The following is a 20,264-nucleotide window of genomic DNA, read 5'->3' as shown; positions in this document are numbered from 1 at the left end:
TTCCGAAAAATATTGAAAATGACACCCATTTTGAGTTACAGATTATGATTAATTGTTCAGTACGTTTAAAGTTCTAATTTTTAATTTTTTTAGAAAAAGTTCCAATTTGGTTCTTAAATTTAAAGTTAAATAACTCCGAAAATAGGAAAATGGGAGAAAAAATACTAAGAAGATACATTAAGTATACCAAATTTTTTATTCTACAATTTTATTTTTTATAAAATATACTCAATTAAATCTTAAAATTACAAACGATAATTAAGTTACCCCTTTTTCGTTAATGGTACAATGAATACCAAAAATTAAAGTAAGTCTCTTTTTAGAATTTTATTATCAATATGATTTTGCTCTTCTAGTGCAGTTGTTTTTGGACACCTTGTATTTTTATGCGATAGATATTGTATCTTATATCTCTAGCCTCTTTTTTTTTTCTGCTTACGAGAGACCTTATTTATTTCTTGATCAAATTCCATGATTAATTCCTCATTTTCAAACTTATAGTGCTGGCTAATGACTAAAGATAGACTCGCGGTTTAAAAATGTAGCACTGAGGAAAAAACAGGCAGTGAAGTAATTTTTAATATTTAATTTTGTTCATTTTGTAATTTATACATCGTCTCTGTAATAAAATTGCCTATAAATAAAAAAGTAAATTACTTACATATATGTTATTCTTTTTTTAGCCTGTTTTTAGCCACGAGTGCCGCATTGTGGAATTCGTCACGGGTCAAGCTAGTATTCAGGATTATATGATTCAATTTTTTTCTTCTCAATTTCATTTCTCGTACTAAAAACTATTCATTAATTTGGTTTTCAAAGAAAGTGTATCTCTAATAATTAATAATTGGAACTTTCCCAGCACAGTGGATATAGTAGGACCCTTCATTTAAAAATGTGGTTACAATGGCTACCAATCAGCATCAAACTTTTACCAAGTACTTGTCACGTATCTCGGCTTCTAAATCATTTAGAAATCACAAGCTTACTGTTTCAATATATAAATATTTATATGTGTATCTTTTATAAGAATTATTAACACAAAATTATTTGAAAAACAGCTTTTTTTTGTTTTTACCCGTTTATTTTTCAAAATAAACGCATTTAACTTCAATTACAATTCAATAGAAGGTAAATGTTAATAAAATGTTGTTATTTAATTGATGAACTAATGACTTTCATCCATCTATTCATTTATCCAACTCATTAAAAATTAAATAACATTAGGTCTTTGAATTTTAGATATTATTTAGGGCCAAGGAATACAACTTTAAATTTTTTAATAATATCAAAGAAGATTCTATACAAAGTGCTCAAAAAATATCGCACTCTTTCCTATTTTAAAAATTAAATATGGAAAATCTGCGTCTCTATATGATTTCATAATTAACCCAAAGAATTAAGACAAAAAAACAGCCGATCGTTTAAAAATTCCAAGTGATATTTTGAAACATTTAACTGAGAAAAGTTAGAGTCGAATACTACTCTATTTAATTTTTTTAAATGTTAGGAGTTTTCTTTTTCAGCTAAAAGTCTTTCGAACTATTGCTTGTACGAAAATTTTTAAATTTTTTTAAGAATCTTTTTTATGTAAAATTAACTCTGCCATAAAGTTTGGTTTACGAGATATTTAAAAAAAATCTATTTTCCCGACCTTTGACCTTGGATAATTTTTTTTTCATGATTTTGCGATGGACTTTTCAAAGGTTATTTCTTGCGTCCGAATAAAGACAATCTCGGTGGAAAAAATGCACTTGGATTTTTTAAGCAGAAAAACCTTTATTTTTCTCGTCTAAATTGTTAATAGAAAAAAATTGAATGCAAATTTTTTCCTAAAATTAAAATTATTGATTTGTATTGATTAGTTATTACTATCTGGTAAGTAAACTTAGTATTCATGCAGTGACGACTGTCTTATAGATAGCAGTACTTGCCAAGAAATTGAACGATAATCCAATATCTTGCTCAAATTTTCTGTAAACAAATCTTTCATGGAATAAATATTTCAAATGTTATCATTTGTAAATTTAGAATTTTGAAACTTGGGAAATTTTCAACAAGAGTGAATTATATTTCAATGCGCATAAAGCATTATTGAAATATTAGTGAAAAAACGTACCTAATTTTTCTTATAGATTGTAGTTTTACACAAATTACGTTATATCAGACATTCAGACAAAGAAGAAATAGTCACTATAGTATCACGTTCTTAACTTTGAACAGCTCATTCAAAGGAATTGGTAGTAGATAAATTACGCGAATTTTGTCTACTAAAATATGAGATATATATTAGATATTTAAGAGTTTTGAGATTACTTTTTTTACTAGTACAGCTCCTTCAAATTAAACTGGAGAGTTGAAAAAGTCCTTTTTGAAGGGTACCAGCTTCCCTTTACCTTTGCTCTTTTGAAAGTCATGTAGCGGGCTTAACGTAATCGAATTTGTGTAATAAAAATTGAACTGTCTATGCTCAAATTTATCAAATTATACGAATTTTTATTGTTACGTTTTTTCACTACATACTAATACAATATAATTCACAACACTTTTATTTTAATGTTATTCTGACGATAAAACTTGACTCATTCTGTAGTTAACTTGAAGAGTATGTAATCTGTCTTATTGTAAACTGTCGTATTGTAATCTGTGTTGGTATTGCATACTGCTGTTTATACATATAGTTACAATCCATTGTTATCGTATCGTCTAGCAAATTCTAGAACTGTCACGTATGTTCTATTGCATATATATCTTACTTGTAATTGTTACCATATAGCATAGCAAATTCTAGAATTGTTATGTATATTCTATTGCATATATTTTACTGTAAAACGATATTGTTTGTTTCTCTTTAGAATTGTCTAGATTACATTTGTTTTTAATATAGTAATGTAGTATATGTGTGTTAATTGTTAACACCACAGTCAAAATATCATGAATTTTAGCGAATTTTCAGGCTTCGTGCACTCCCGAAACCTCTCAAAATGAAGTAGACGTTTGACAATCTGTATGTAAATTCAGTTTCTGTTATATAATTGAAGGGAGTTATATTATCGTAGGTCAGTTCTCCTTTTCAGGTTGACAAAACACAAATTTGCTTTAGAATTTTTATAATTTTTATTTTAGGTTACGAATTATTATAAATTGGCGTAATTCATGGCAGGTTGATTGAGCAAAAAGTATGAAGGGTCTTACGCTTTATTTTATGAACTGTAAAATTTGCGCAATATGTTTACAACCTAGCAATAAGCATATCAATAATATTATTGACTTTAAAAAATTATGAATATATTATCCGATCCCACAGTATATAAATAAAGACAAAAAAAGTATTTAGAAATTACCCGAGAATAAATTGTAACATTTATAATTTATGCGACACTAAGTTTTTCTCAACAATTAAAATAATAAAAACAATATAGGTAAAAATTGGAAACAACCAATCTATATTGTAATTAAAAATTATTTTTCAAAATAATATTTCAATATAAAATAATATTATTATTATAATAATAAAATTTTTGAAATAAAAACTCACTTTTAAAAACTAGTATCCACTGTAATCAGTTGTAAATTTGTATTTGAATTGTGATATTAGTTTTAAGAAACAAAAATATTCAATAAAAACGTGTTTATAAAAATATTTTTGAAAAAAGACATATTTTATAATATTAAGTTTTTGAATTTAATTATGTATTTAAAAAAATATATCATAATTTTATTAAAAAAACATATTTTTATTTAGTGAGAGTTTTAATTTGGATCAAACGATAAGGTTCATTAGAGTCACGCTTACATGTGTTTGTTTATTTAATTACAAATTATAATAATTTTTTGTTAAAATTTTTGTTGCAATATATCAATCAATTTATGTGATTTTAGTTCGTAGCAATTGCAAAATAATGTTTGAAAAAAACAGAAAGTTATTTATTGTTTAAAATCAATCAATTGACGCCAGAATTTTTTTTTTTTTTAGAATATTAAACAGTATCGCTATACTTTTCTAATCAATTTGTTGTCATATTATTTTTTGACCAGTTCGTTAAGTGACCACTTCTTCATAATTGTGTGAATATTTTTTTAAATAAATATTTTTGTTTGTGTGTTTTTATTAAAAATATATATATAAAAAAAAAATTAGAGATATAATAGAAATATGAACATACGAATTGTGCAAAAAGTTAAAAGTTTACAATGGTTACAAATTATTGCAACATTGAGTGGTAAGTAAAAAAATTCCATTTTTGTGTTAAAATATACATTAATTTAATTCATTCCAAAATTTTGTATATTCTAAACAAGATGTGTTGTTTTTTAACAACTACTTATAGGTAATATTATATAAAATTTTGTTATTATTTTAAACTGTAAATGATTTTGGATAAATATTTCATGCGTTTCCAAACCTTGTTTTTATTTGGATCAATATATTAGGCTGAAATCAGGGTTGGCATTTCTTATATTTATGAATATGTGTTTAAAGTCCATTTTCTCTAAATTTTATATTATTCTGCGTTTTTTTTTTGGTTAAGGTACTATAACATTTAAAGAAAACTCAGGTATTGATAAGAAGTCTCGTAAGAGTTTAGCAGTACTATCTTTAAAATTTCGATAATTCATATTAGATCAGTTCTTCTTTCGAAAAAATGAATCGGGCCTTATTGCTGAGATCTCTTCAAATCAAATGTATAGAAAATTCCAATTCGTTTCGATTTGAAAGATTTGAAATTATTATTTTTTTGATACATCGTCATTTAGGTATGTTAATACAAAGCTCGAAGTTCTTGATAAATGGCATTTGAGTTAGTTATTTTACTTAAAATTGAAAAGGGGTTTAAAAAGTGTCGAGAATCTGATAAATAACATGTCGCCCTCAAATACAGGGTGCTCTTAAAGGTCTCTAATATAGCTTAGCTCAAATAAGTCGATTTAGCTAAACAGGCCCTAGTAAATTTGCTTTGTTTTGGCGCTATATGTACTTGAAGTTTTGAATTTTGAAATTGTTTTTCTTCCATAACTTTAGAACGGATATAGCACGATTTAGATAAAATTTTTGTGGTGGCTCTGTTGTTCATACAAAACAACTAATATCAACCTTATAAGTAACTAGCTGTTGCCCGCCCGCTTTGCGTGGCGTAAAATATACCCGCTTTGCTGGGCAACATTCCCACTTGCACCCCTCCCTCCACATTTCCTCGCGTTGGATAACATTTTTGTAATGTACACGTCATGCTCTTTTATTTGATACCCCACTCAGGTATATTTGTAAATATTCGATATTTCCTTCCCACTTTCTCGCTACACCTTTCTACCCTCCGAAGGTTAAAAAAATTTCTAAATGTAATTTAAAACATTCTGACCAAGTTTTGAACTATTAAAAGCCATAATTTAAAAATATGAATTTTTTATTCATGAACACCCCTGCAACCCCCCTTGTGGGTGGAATTTCGTAAAATCCGTTCTTAGCTGACCTCTACTTGGCAAAAGGAATATTCCTGCCAAATTTCAAGTCTCTAGGTCTTATAGTTCCAGAGATATCGTGATGAGTGACTATCTATATAGATCTATAGAAAGTCTCCTATATATATATAGACTAGCTGTTACCCGCCCGCTTTGCTGGGCAACATCCCCACTTGCACCCCTCCCTCCACATTTCCTTGCGTTGGATAACAGTTTTGTAATGTACACGTCATGCTCTTTTATTTGATATCCCACTTAAGTATATTTGTAAATATTCTATAATTCCTTCCCACTTTCTCGCTACACCTTTCTACCCTCCGAAGGTTAAAAAAATCTTCTAAATGTAATTTAAAACATTCTGACCAAGTTTTGAACTATTAAAAGCCATAATTGAAAAATATGAATTTTTTATTCATGAACACCCCCGCAACCCCCCTTGTGGGTGGAATTTCGTAAAATCCGTTCTTAGCTGACCTCTACTTGGCAAAAGGAATATTCCTGCCAAATTTCCAGTCTCTAGGTCTTATAGTTCCAGAGATATCGTGATGAGTGACTATCTATCTATATCTATAGAAAGTCTCCTATATATATAAGATATCAATTCATGGCAGAAAAATGTGGGTTTTTTGGTTGCTAAAATCCCCCAAATTTTGACGGCCATATGGAGGTAAATAATTTTAAGTATGGAATTTAGATGTAGTTATTTGTTTTCTACAAAAAAGAGGACCGTTATCTGTTTACTACAAACAAAGTTAAGAGACAAAAATTAAGTTTTTAGACAAAAATAAGACTTAAACAACATTAAATTATTCATATCGGGGCTTGCTTTATGAATTTTGTGTGTCTGCATATTTTGTTCGTCACCTTTGAGGGTATCTGTAGTGTCTTCGATTCATTAACATAATTGTCTCACATTTCGAATGGTCTCCAGTAAACCACCGCATTAAGATGTCTCCATAAAATGCATCGTTACTTCTACCTATTTTTTAACAGGTAAAGAGACATAGAATTCAATTTTGAAAAAACGGAGCATTTTTTACTTATAAAGGGGCACTCTGTATATAAAGTTCCGGGTACCATCCATCAATTTTATTTCAATTTTGTATTCTTTATACAGATGATATGAAAATGATGGTCAGATGTAATGAACGAATTAAAAAAAAAAAACTATATTTTATTTCAAGTCAGGATCAGAGTCTCAACTGATTTTTCGGGACTGTCTATCTAGGTATTATTATAATATAAGCATGCAAAAATACTTAATACCCACCCTGTATTTATAGTGGCAAGTTTTATACTAAACAGTTGAGTCGAATATAAATTTCATTCGGAGTTTGCGTAACTCAATAAATCGTAAAACTTGTTACTTTAAATTTTTTAAAGGGTTTTCAAGGATTCAAAGGTTTCATAGTAAATTTATAATAATAATTGTATTTTTATAATTTATTATTGAAATAATGTTGTACCTCTTTTACCGAATTTCCGAAGAAAATGGAGCTATTGCTAAATTGCTTTTGTACTGATGATGGAATTTTGAAAAAATTTCTTCAAGTGTTCATCGATCCTACCTAATAGAAGTCAAAAATGACCATTTAAAGTCCGATTTGAATAAAATTTGGTATGAAGAAGGGTTTTTGTATTTGAAAGGTCAAGTTCGTTAATGAGAAAATCGACAGAGAAGTAAAGGGTGAGAGGGGGTTGTGCGTGAAGTAACAAATTGGAATCTTTTTTAAATTAAATTTTTTTTTGATATTTTGATTAGTTCTACGCAAAAAAGCACTCTTAGTCGCTTAGTTTTCGAAATAAAAACTCTTGAAAAATTAAAAAGCAGTATTCGATTTTATGAAAAATGTGATATTTTTTCAAACTCTGAGGGAATTCGCTTATCTACTTTTTTTATTTGTTCATGTAGGGATGCAATTTTTCTGTTTGACTTTTCGTCGATCAGTTTCTTCTAAAATGTGCATTAATTTATTGCACTGACCTCTGCCGATAGTAATAGTTTTATATAAAAACTTTTTATTTCTGTGAATAATATGAATATGGTAATATTTATAATAATCATAGAATGATACAAAATAATTTTAAATTACAGAAACGATCAATTTATTTTAATTTGATGCAGTGCCGTATTTACAAATGTTGTTGCCCGTAGGCGGATTTTTGGTGGAGGCCCACTTAAGGGGATTGAAATCCTTATAAATTTAAAAAGTGAAAAATTTCAAAATTAAAAACTTTTAAAAATATAACTAATTTAATCAAATTTAAAATGTTAAATTTATTATTATTTTATTCAAAATATAAATAAAACTGAAAATAATTTCAACTTTATTAATAAATATTTTTTTCTGAATTTAAATAGGAACTTAGGGTTTTCTCTTTGAAAATTAGGCTATGACCTCATCATAGTCCAGGTCTTTTCATAGATCTCTTAGAATACTCATTAACAATTCAGGCCCCAACCAAGAAAATTATTTATATTTTTTCAATACTTATATATTATTAATTCATTTATTATGGAAATAAAAAAAATAGTTTTGGCGTTTCTCTTATTAAATGTATTTATATATTTTAGACTATATTAAAAATAAATTTATATATATATATATATATATATATATATATATATATATATATATATATATATATATATATATATATACAGTGTGTTGCATTTAAGATGAAGACATCTTCGTACTTTCATTATTTATATGAATATCGACTTGAAAATTTGGGTCATACAGGGTGATAGGTCACATTTTGTAAGATACTTAATTAAAATCAGAACTTTTAACTCAGCCTACTACCAATTGACAAATAGGACCGATTCTTAATATTTTGTCTAACGTCAGAGATGGTTAGAGATATCGAAAAAAACTATTCGAAAAAGTTGCATAATATATTTTTTTTTATACTCATAATCCGATTTTCATGTCAAACCTCGTATGTTTAATTTGTGCAAAATTTCAAATCGATATTCCTATAAATAACAAAAATATGAGGACGTCTTCATCTTCAATGCGACACACTGTACGAATTTTTTTATTTTTCAAATATAAAATAAAATTTTTTTTATGGAGACCCTTGGGCTGCCTAAATGGAAAATGCAGCACTGATTTCATATAAAATAACAGGAGCCATGCAGCTTTTAAAAATATGGCACTGACACTCTGATCCCTAAAGCAGTATTCCAATCATTGTACCATAATATAATTTGGTTAAATCATCTGCATTTAAACATATTTGATAATTAGTCACTCCCCTAGAATTTATAATAAACGATGTCAGATCGCATAGAATGAAATATCTTTGGTCCAAAAATGCTCCTCTGAGACAGCCTTTAAAATACAAGTAAAATTTGCATTATTGAAAAAATCTCAGATAAATTTTTCGATTACGGAACCCTAGACTCGCACTTGAAACGTATCTTACAACTCTGTCCATTAAATTACCTTTTACTTTAGAGTCTTCTCCAAACTGAACCATTTTTGAGAATAATCGTCTATTTTTTAGTTGTTCGGGGTTCGGAACCCTAAACTCGCACCTGAAACATATCTAAGAACAGTCCCCATTAAATTACCTTTCAAATCGGTTCATCCGTATAGGCGCTACGATGCCACAGATAGACAGATACATATAGCGGTCAAACTTATAACACCTTTTTTTTGGGGGGGGGGTTGGAAAATAATAGAAAATTAATTTTTCTATTATTTCCATGACTACTCATAATGTGAACATCATATGGACCAAAACTTCTCATAAATTGCAAAGCTGCAATGATATCAAAATTTAGCTTCTGAACTAGAACCAGAAAGTTATTGACTTGGCGCCGAGATCAATATATCGAGATTAGCCTAACCCGTTTTCTAATCCAAGCTTCAATAAAGATCAACCAACTCGTAATATATTAATCCGAATAACTCAACCGAAGAGTTGACTTTTTTGGCACCCATATAAGATTATCGTCGAATTTCAATTTACAGATATATATGCAGATTTTCTGCGCGTTATGTAATAAAATCAAATAACATAGATATGGAGCTCAATTTATGGAGCTCCATATGAATGTTATTTGATTTTATAATACATATGGAGCTCAATTCATATTTAAACCTACTCAACCAGTCACAAAATTCATAAAATAATTTTGATAAAATTATGTTTTGTCTTTAAGTGTAAAGTCCAATTTTTGTTTATTATCTATGGATAATTATTATTTTATAACATTTAAAAGTAAATAAATCTAAGAATTTTGGATTATTTGGCCTTATCTAAAATTGGTTTATTTGGCCTTAAAACTACCATTATTCTTGATATTCCAAATAAAAATCCGGTCAAGTGCGGTCTAGTGACCTATGTGTAGAGTGCATTTTTTTTAAATATATTTTATATTCGAATCTTTCCACTCGATTTCAGTTTTAAGTAAGACAAATATTGGATATTTTCTGTTCAAAATATTAAATTAAAACAATTTAAAAACCCCGCTGCAAAAAAAATAAATTAAAATAATTATTTTTTGTTGTAAAAATATTTTTAACTTTAATAGTAGATACTAAATGTTTTAATTCCGGAAAACACTAAATTCATTCATTTATTAAATACTATTAATCCAATAAATTAGCCAACTTATCAGTTGTTTAGACGCCTTTATTTTTTCATTTAACCACCACATAAAACTGCAATTCTTTGCCTAGATTACTGATTTATTCGTTAGTTTATGAATTGATGTATCAACAATTTCTGAATTAACATCTACATTAGATATATTATATTCAGCTAATAATACTTTCAAGTATCATAAAAACATAATATATGGAATAATTGAGGAGGATTGCCTTCAGATTCTGGTTTTCGGATGTCCAGCTTTTATTACCGTTATATATTTATTTATCTGTAAGGAAGTTTAAAATTATTTTGTAAATACTAATTGTTGTGTAAACGTGATTGGACTCATTTTATTAACTATAAAATAAGTGGATACAAGGTTACTTCATTAAAAACATAATTTTCGTAATCAATATTGGTTAAACGATAACTAATCGATTAAACGATATTTGTTTTTGAGATATTATTATTCATTGAATACATAATGTTCGAGTTACATCTAGGCATATAAATATCACGAGTATGACAGAGTACATGCGTTAAGCAATGCATCTAAGTAAGAGGTATTATAGATGTTGTAGTTCATCTATTCAACTAAGAAGCTTCAACACATGTATATAATACCTCTCATTTAGATGCACTGCTTAACGCATGTATTCGGTCATACTCGTTATATTTATATACCTAGATGTAAATCGAACATTCTGCATAATAAAATATATAAGGTATTTCTAGCATGAGATTTGCAGTTCCTATGCTTAAATTTAAGAACTTAATAGGGCTTACTATTAATTCTTAGAATTTCAGAAATTTTAAACCTTTTAAACACGAGATAATTATGCCTACGTTCCCAATTTTGACCAATTTACGTCAAAATCAATATCGAGAAACCAAAAATTAATATCTTAAATTTTTCCTTTTTTTCAATTCAGTCGGGAGTATTTTTTAATATCGTAAAAAATATAGCTGGGAGAACAGCGAGTTTTACATCTCGCAATCTAAACGACCAAAAATTATGCAACTTCGGGATCTCACTCGTCGACAAGTGCATTAATGCTCGAAATACCTTAAAGGAAAAAATATTTTTGCTTACAGTTCCATACTGGTATTGGGAAAAATCACTCATTACGTGAAGCTGCTGACTAAACGGCCTTCATAAGCTGGTTTTTTATTAAAAATAATTATTTTAATTTATCTCTTAAATTTGTAAATAATTGACATTAATCGTATAAGATTAAGTAAAAAAAAAGCTTTACAAAAACTTGTTTGAAATTTTTTTTTCTAAACATCGTAATTTTTTGTTAAAAACGGAAACATTACTTCTAATAGATTATTGTAAATGCGTATGTGTGTTTCCAATTTGAAATTTAAACTATTGGTAAAATTCCATTCGTTTTCGACGAATCGATTCCAGAACATTTTCAGAGTGACACATGGGAAAAGGGGAGTTTTGAGGGGAGGGGACGATATTTTCATTTCAGACAGAGATTTTTGTATGTGTCGATTATTGCAAGGAAGAAAGAAATTTTTCATAGGCAAATTTCTATGAATCTAATATTTACAATGCTAGGCTAGATATAATAATAAAAGAGTAGATAGAAGTTTAGTTGATATTTTAATTAATAAATTTGAGTTTTGTTTCCCTGGTTTCTTTCAAAAAGCAAAAAAAAATATGGTCCTAACTTTTTATCCAAACATATTTTTCTGTATTTTTGATCCACTTATTTTGAGGCGTTTGTAAAACGTATCGGGTACTAACTTTTTCGAATCAAAATAATAGTCAAAAATGGAAATTTGTTCTTTCCTCCTTATATCTGCTATGAGTTCAACGTGCCTGTGTTTCTGTGTGACTGCCTGTGGAATCGTAGCTTCTAAGCAGATGTATCGATTTTGATCTTGTTTGTTGGAAGGTAATTTGATACAGTGGTGTTCTTAGCTATGGTGTTTTAAGCTCGAGTTTTGGGTTCGGTATCTGAAACAACCAGAAAAGAGGCAATGATCGTTAAATGGCTGACTAGATTTAATGAACACTCTCGATCAAATAACCTACAATAAAAATAAAAAATTCCTTCATCCTATTAAACGGATATGATACCACAAGAAAATCGATCAGACCTGATTTTATGTCGTGGGTTTCTTTAAATTTTTAATTTATTATTATTATAAACACAGCGTATATTCTCAGTTCTCAATTTTCATTGCTAATATTTTGAGTACAAGATCTATTAGATCTATTATTATTTAGGTAAATTTAAATAAAACAAGTTTTGTGAATAATATTATTTTATTATTATTTATTTATTTTTTATTTTGATAAGGTTAATTTGTGTAAATGTGATACATACAAAAAAAAATTTATTAAGAGGGTTCAATAGTTTTGAGTAAGAGAGATTGTAATCAATGGTTTAGATGAGATGATGCACAACAGCCGAGCTAGCAACTTTGAAAACAATTTCCATTTATTAAAAATTATAGTATATTATACATAAATTATATAACTTTTGTTATTTCCAATAGGGTAGTACTCAAATTATGGCATACCTAGCTTATGTTTATTAAAATTGCCAATATTATGGAAAAAACATTATGCAAAATAACAATTAATATAATTCGAAATATGTGTGGGATTAAACTATAGATAAACAGTCATTTTTAAATTGCAAATTAATTGTAGCTGTACACTGAAAAAAAATTAAAATAATGACAACCTCATCCCGAAGTTGGCCGTTTCATATTGAAATAAAGTAAAAATACTTTCAAACAATTTCCTAATGATTGGAAAAAGTACAACTATAAATATTTGTATTTACAAAAGAATGGGATTGAATTTAAAATATCAATTCATTGATACAAAATCACTGCAATTAAATAAACAAAATCATTACTTCTATGAAAGAGATTGATTTTAGTTTAAGGTCATGCATTTTATTGATGGAAAATAAAATTGTACTTAGTTGGAATATATAATTGCGTTAATAAAGCGAATATGCAAATTAAAATAACATATCTTTACGTTTGCTTTACTTAAATTTAGAATTAGGTTAGTACGAAAACATATCTATCATGTCTAGTCCATATGTGATTGACCCAACCACACATATATTTATTATTAGTATATATTTTTGATAGCGCAGTTGGTAGAGCAGTGGACTTAAGACACTAAAATCAATAGTAAACCATATGTCTCGCTTTTCAATATACAATTTTACATAAAAAATATATACCCAGATTTTCGTAGGCTTATTATTTTCTAGATGTTTGTCTGAGTATTAACGGTGCTTCTACGACTTTACAATAATTATCAGATCAACTCTCTCCAATAAAAATTTTTTAGTATATTTTTAAACTTTATCTCATTTTGATAGAAATAACCTTTATGAAATCTTGGACGTATTTTATATATAAAAATTTGACAATATCGATTTGAAATAATTTTCAAATTTTCTTAATTTCTTTGTAAATAGGTTCATTAGTGAAATTTTCTGCCGGATTAATGGTTGGTTGGGCATCACCGTCGTTACCAAAACTTTCATCCCCAGAATCTGTGCCACAATTAACGCCCGATGAAGGATTTATGGTTGGTAATGCTTTAAATATTGGTTATTGTGTTGCTATTCCAATTGTTGCATTAACAGCGGATATAATTGGAAGACGAAATGGTATTCTATTATGTGCACCTACAATTTTACTATCTTGGTTTTTAGTTGCATATGTAGAAACTTTTGGTAAGTTATTTTCTTTTTTATTATTGATTTATTTTCCAAACATTTTGAAACCGGACTTGCAGAGACAATTTTATTTTCCCCGGCTTGTCTCCTTCGAAGATTCTTTTATTTCCTATTAAAGTTTGCACAAGACAACCTGTTCAGAATCCTCAAGGTTTTTTGTAAATGTTCAAAATGATTTTGTAGCTGTCTAACGGGTTTACTTGAAATTTTCGGACGCGTGTCAATATGCTCTTATCTAAATAGTATTCATTAGGTATATTTTATAGAAATATACATCAACGTATTTAAAATAAATATACACCTGTATTTAGTTACATGAACTTGAAAACTTTTATTGTAAAATTATTTTAATTTGCAAAATAAATATTTGCTCTTGTAAAAAACATATCAAATCAATTTTTGATATTTTCTAACATTAAGACATTTAGTTTAAGAGCTAGTCAGCAACGTCACTAAAAAGTTGATTTCAAGGAGGATTGGTCTGGGATACTTCTCTACTTGTTAAAATTAGATAAGGACGAAGTCTGATACCTAATTGTGATTACGCTTTTTTCATTTACTAGGCGCTTTCTTGATAAAAGCTGTGAAAATTCATGCTTTTAAAATAAATTTAAAATCATTTTTCATGTGTTTTTAGCAACATAAATTATAATTTTCCAACAGTTTTACCGTTGTTATCATCGAGTCAGATATTATTTATTAATTTAAAAAAATATTTAGAAATCATTTTTGTGTCGAAACATTTTATTACAAATATTCAAATATTGTATTTTTAATTTTTCTGTCAGAAATTATGTTGCTTCGCCAATCCTTTGATACAATTTTTGCTTGAAATATTTTTCTGTGCCTGACTTAAAAAGATTCAGGCTTAAGTGTCAAATCTCATTTCTAAACTATAAGTTGGTTGCACAAATGATTTTATTTGTAATAAAATCTAAATTGTTAATTAAATGAAGCGGTCCTTGTAAAAGTTGACTTAATAAATTAATAAATACGCAACTTGTATTTCGTATGTGTTAAACATTATAAGATTGTGTTTTGCATTACTGGTTCTTGACAAATAATCGAAAAACTCTTCCACTTGTATAACAAATACGTAAAACAAGTTGCCTATTAATTAATTTTTTAAGTCATCTTTATATGGAACGTTTCATTTAATTAACAATGACATTTGGCACCTAATAACACATTTCACCAGGTATTTGTAAAAAGCGAGCGACTCATTTCGTCTTCCTTAATTTGCCGTTTTTTGTGACATTTTTCACTGTAGTAACATTTTTGTATCTTTATCTTATCGTTTAAGCGTAGGAATAGCTATTATTATTATTATTAATGTTACTAAAACCTTGTAAAAGAGTGTAAATTTCCTACAATCGTAATTTCTATTCATAAAAACAAACTCACCGGTGATAATAGAATGAATGAAAACACAATTAACAATGAACTTGATTTTGATACAAAGATTTTGTTATCGATTAATGAAAGTTTATTTTAAAAATATTAATATTTTTATTTATAGAGCTATTATGTTTGGCACGTTTCCTTGGCGGCATTGGAACTGGATACGGCAAAACAGTAATCAGCTTATACACATCAGAAATTGCAACACCAGAAATACGTGGTGCTTTAGGAGCAGCCACATCATTAATGACACGTTGCGGGATGTTATTCATCTTCAGCGTTGGACCATATGTCTCAATAACATTAATGGCCTTAATTAGTTCAACATTTACATTATTAATGTTTGTAACATTTTTTTGGATGCCACAATCACCATACTATCTATTACAGTGCGGGAAAGTTGACGAAGCACAAAAATCATTAGAATTATTACGCAAGAAACATAATAATATTAAAGAAGAATTTATAAAAATACAAGAAAGTATTGCGCTAAAGAAACCGATGAAAGAAATTTTTAAAAAATTATTATGCGTTCCATCAAATCGTAAAGGTTTGATTATTGTTTTTGTTTTATTTGTAATCGATCAATTTTCTGGGATGAGTGCTATCATCATGTATTCGCAGACAATTTTTGAGCGTGCTGGTACAAAAATTCCAGCTGAAATATGTTCGATTGTTACACTAGTTATACAAATTTTATCATCGTGCTTGTGTATTATATATGTGGATCGTTTTGGCCGAAGACCAATGTTAATTGTATCCGGTTTGGGTATGGCATTCACGTTAGCAACATTAAGTGTATACTTTTATTTGGATTTTTTAAATTATGATTTAAGTGCGTTAACTGTGATACCATTAATGTCATTAGTGTTTTATCATATGTTCTTTATGATTGGCATTGGTTCCTTACCTTTTATTATCCAAAGTGAATTATTTCCTACGGACGTTAAAGCGTTAGCCATTTCATTGGGTGGTTTATTGTTAGCAGTTTCAACTGTGATTGTTACCAAAATATTTCAAGTATTAACAAGTTATGATGAAAGTGCTGCATTTGGTTTCTTCTCAATTTGTACATTCCTAGGTGTTATATTTATCACATGTTTTGTACCTGAAACAAAAGGTTTATCATTAGAAGATATACAAAAGATGCTTTGTAGTGATAATGATGATGTTGATAGTAAAAAAGTGAAAGACATTGAACCAGAAGAAAAAGATCAAAAGGATCAAAAACAAATCGTTGAAGTTATCAAATATTAATTTATGAGATAAAGAATTATCAGTTGCGGGACAACTTGATACATAGTACCTAATTTGAGAAGTGTGAAGTAGAAATGAAGAAAATATTTTTATTAAATGGGATGATGTCCCGGCTACCGATTTGTTTGTTGACTAGTTTTAATTTTATGAAAAACGTTCATATTATTCAATAAAGGCTGAATAAATTATAGCAATCATTTTATAAGGGTGTTTAAAAGAGATGCTTGACATCCTCGTGTACTGGAATTGCTTTGTATTTAACTTATCAAAAAGTAAACGTGCTTATACTTATGCTTATGCTTAATAACAAAAGGCATTCTAATTCCCAATTTCCTTAATTTTTATCAAAACTACCCAGAAACATGGCTAAAATACTTATAGTTCGTTTAAGCCTCGCAAATGACATTTACTGTTCTTATAATAGCAGAGCGATTCACACCAATGATGAGCGATTCAGAGCCATGTACACCAACGATTTTTACACATGAATTCATGAAGTTGAAATAGATAACGAACCGGCATGTCCACGCTACAATCTTGTTGGGTTTTGTCATGGTAAATTGTGCGGAATACTTAGGCATATAAGTATGAATTCTTCAGTAATCTAGGCTAAATATTTTGTATTACTTGAAATGCATGACAACCCTATTTATTATACAAAGGCAGCAAAACGGCGGTGAAGTTTATATTCTAACGAGTTGGTTCAGTTATCAAACGTTGTGTAGTAACCCAGTAGCAGGGATGGATAAATCGTTCAACACGCTTTGCTCTAGTATTCAGACTCAGTATTTAATTTTATGTTCATTTTCATCGCCTTCGTGATTTTTGGTGCCTAAAATGTTAAGCAACTTCTTTTAAAACACCATTACTTTAAGAAACAAATTTATATCACATACTTTTAATAAATGAAATTAATCCAACTATCTAACTCAGAGCTCCGGAAATTGATAGAAAGATAGAAATAGTCAATAATACCTAACAGTATTTAGTCGAATAAAAATTAATTTGGAACTGGTCAGATTAACTTCAAATTCTAATTGCATATTCAAATTATTTTGAAAAGACTTGTTAGAAAATTCATATCTTTTTCCGAAGTCTCACTTATAGGCAATAAATGAATGATAAAATGAAGTATTTTATTATTTTGATATTTAGAAATGTAATAATATTATCGACGTATTATATGATTAAGAAATCAAAGTAAATAGCATAAAAATTTAAATTTAATAACCCCATGGGAATAGGCATTCAAATTGAAGTTGAAAAGCAATTTAAAATAAAAATTAATGTGTTCAAATTATGTAACAGAGCAGGTCGATAAATATCTAATTAATATAACTATTAATAATTTTTTTTTCGATAAGATTGAGTTCAAAGTCAAATTGATTTTTTAATAAAAAAAAAATAAATTTTTTAAAAATATTCTAAGGTGTCTCACACATTATGTCATTTGGAAATGCAGATCGAAAGTCTTTTTAAGTATTGGATATAGAAATATGATTACTTCATGCATTGGATAAGAGTACAAAGGGGTTAAAAAATACCTACTTTCTAAAATTAGTCGGAAAATAATGGTCCTGGAAATAAAAGGGTAATGTAGAAATTGATGAATTTAAAGAGTTCACAACGTGATACCCTTGAACTTGATCTAGAAATGGATTGTCAAAATTATTTTGAACTGTGACGACCTTGAACTTGATATTTCAAAAAGAAAAATGGATGTTTGATTAGAAATGAATCGAGCATAAAATGTTTACATATCCCGGGGGAACATTGTCAACTTCAAGGTATATTTCAAAATCACAGAGTCCTACAACTTCTGTACATTTATTATTGTTTCTAGAATCATTATTTCCGAGCAATTTTGGAGTGTCGGTATTTTTTTACATTCTCTATATTCAGGAAAAATGTCTAAAGTGATCAAAGCCTGTCTATTTCTACAACAACTATCAAAATATGTTTGTTCAATAATTTCGAAAATGAAATTCACGACATCTAGTGAAAACAGAAGAATCTTATGAATCAATCTTGTATTCAATACACCTAGAGATTTTGTGTAGACCAAAATCTAAGTATGACGAGAACGTACCTAATTTAAATTTTATTTATACTAAATATGTATATTTAAAATACTGAAAATAGATTTAATTTTAATGTGTTAATATTCAAATTATATGCATTGTAAATCAGAAATAAAAGTGAAAATGGTAAAACTGCGACGGTTTTTTGGTGATTTTAAATTTACTAATCAAGAGTCGAAATTTATAACAAAGCTATATTAATATCCAAAAGATTATAAATGAGCTCACGAAGTGTTTAAATTTGAAATCAAAGTTATATAAATATCATATCCAATGGTATATAAAATGATAAAATATGCTTTAAAACAATTTTTTATATTACTTTAAAAAGAAAGTAAGATATTTTTCAAAAGCTTCTTCGAGAAGTTAAACTTGGGTTCTTGATGGATTCCACAACGACCACAAAAAAACAAAACCGCATCATTTTCACTTTTGATTTCAAATTGTCTTTTGAAGTGTATTTAATAGTTCTATATTTTTGTAAAATAATATACTCAATTGAGTTTGTTAACATCACAAGTATTTTTTTATTGATAGCCTAATATAGTAGATTTTTTTTTAGTATGTATAATTTTACACAATTTTTAAGTACCTAATTAAAATTTTTAATACATATTAAATATATTAAAAATGTGATTTAGTTTTTAAAAGTATTTTTTTAATATAATTTATTAATTTTATTAATTTTATTTATTTATTTAGTTATTTATCTTTTATATTTAATTGTCTTTCATTATGAGTATTTGATATCTTTAAAATGAACCAAAATTATATTTTGTATTTTAAAGTTTTAAGAAAAGTAAAAATTATGAAAATAGTCTTTTTCTTATTAATTTCGTATTAAAAATTTATTACCAATATGATACAGTCTTGAATACACAAAGAAACGTGTAAATTTTATAAAACTTACGTGTGTAATTCGATGTAGTAACTCATTTTAAACATATATATTTTTAATTTATCATTATTGTATGTACTTGCAAAGAGAATTTTAACAAATACAAATTTAAAGTGTGTTTTCATTAAAAAATTTCCAATGTTGTCATTATGACAGGTACTTATAGAAAAATTACATACTTTTTGGGCATTAAAAAAATTTACACAGAAAATACGCCAGTCAAATTCTACATTAAAATAGCAAAAGCTACTATTTTGGTATGTTATTACTTCCCTTAGAAGAGTGTGAAATTACGTTTTCCAAGCAAAACTTAGTTTCACACTCAACGGGGTCCAAATATAATACCAAACAAGCAGCTTTAAATTTTTCATAAGGCTCACTAGTTGAAGCTACTTACAAATGTTCATCTCACTATCTTTCATATTTTTTGATTGCCAAAATTTACCCACTCGCGAGAAAACAATGATGTTTACGAAAAATTGTTTCAAACAAAAGTTGTTAATTTATACAAAGTAATATGTTTACATTTAAAGTATAGTTCAATCTCTAACGGTTTAACATAAGCAAAACTCAAAATAAAACATTTCGGAAAACTATGTAAATTTTTCAAGCATCATATAAGTAACATACCAAAAAGTAGCTTTACATCGCGCTTTGCGATTTTAGTTATTTCTTTTTGTAAGATTTTTATAATTATGTATTTATCACTTGAACATTATAGCTGTAGGATTCATTATTAAAGTACTCAAATCTCTTAATGAGAAACTTAAAGTTTACCAACGAAATAAAAAAGAATAAAATTTTAATGTTTTCCTTTAGTTCAATAATTCATATAGA

The 20,264-nt window shown here is 27.7% G+C and overlaps 1 protein-coding gene across 1 annotated transcript; it reads left to right on the top strand.

Annotated features, from left to right (window-relative positions):
* Positions 1 to 4,124: 4,124 nt before the first annotated feature.
* On the top strand, positions 4,125 to 17,543 carry LOC123296672 (facilitated trehalose transporter Tret1-like). Its single transcript, XM_044878251.1, has 3 exons — positions 4,125 to 4,220; positions 13,527 to 13,787; positions 15,310 to 17,543. Exons 1-3 carry the CDS (start codon positions 4,154 to 4,156, stop codon positions 16,446 to 16,448), a joined length of 1,467 nt encoding a protein of 488 aa, XP_044734186.1. The 5' UTR covers positions 4,125 to 4,153; the 3' UTR covers positions 16,449 to 17,543.
* Positions 17,544 to 20,264: the final 2,721 nt, after the last annotated feature.

This window comes from Chrysoperla carnea, chromosome 3, assembly GCF_905475395.1.
Source record: "Chrysoperla carnea chromosome 3, inChrCarn1.1, whole genome shotgun sequence".
Taxonomy (NCBI): Eukaryota; Metazoa; Arthropoda; class Insecta; order Neuroptera; family Chrysopidae; genus Chrysoperla; species Chrysoperla carnea.
This window is presented reverse-complemented; position numbering and strand designations above follow the sequence as displayed.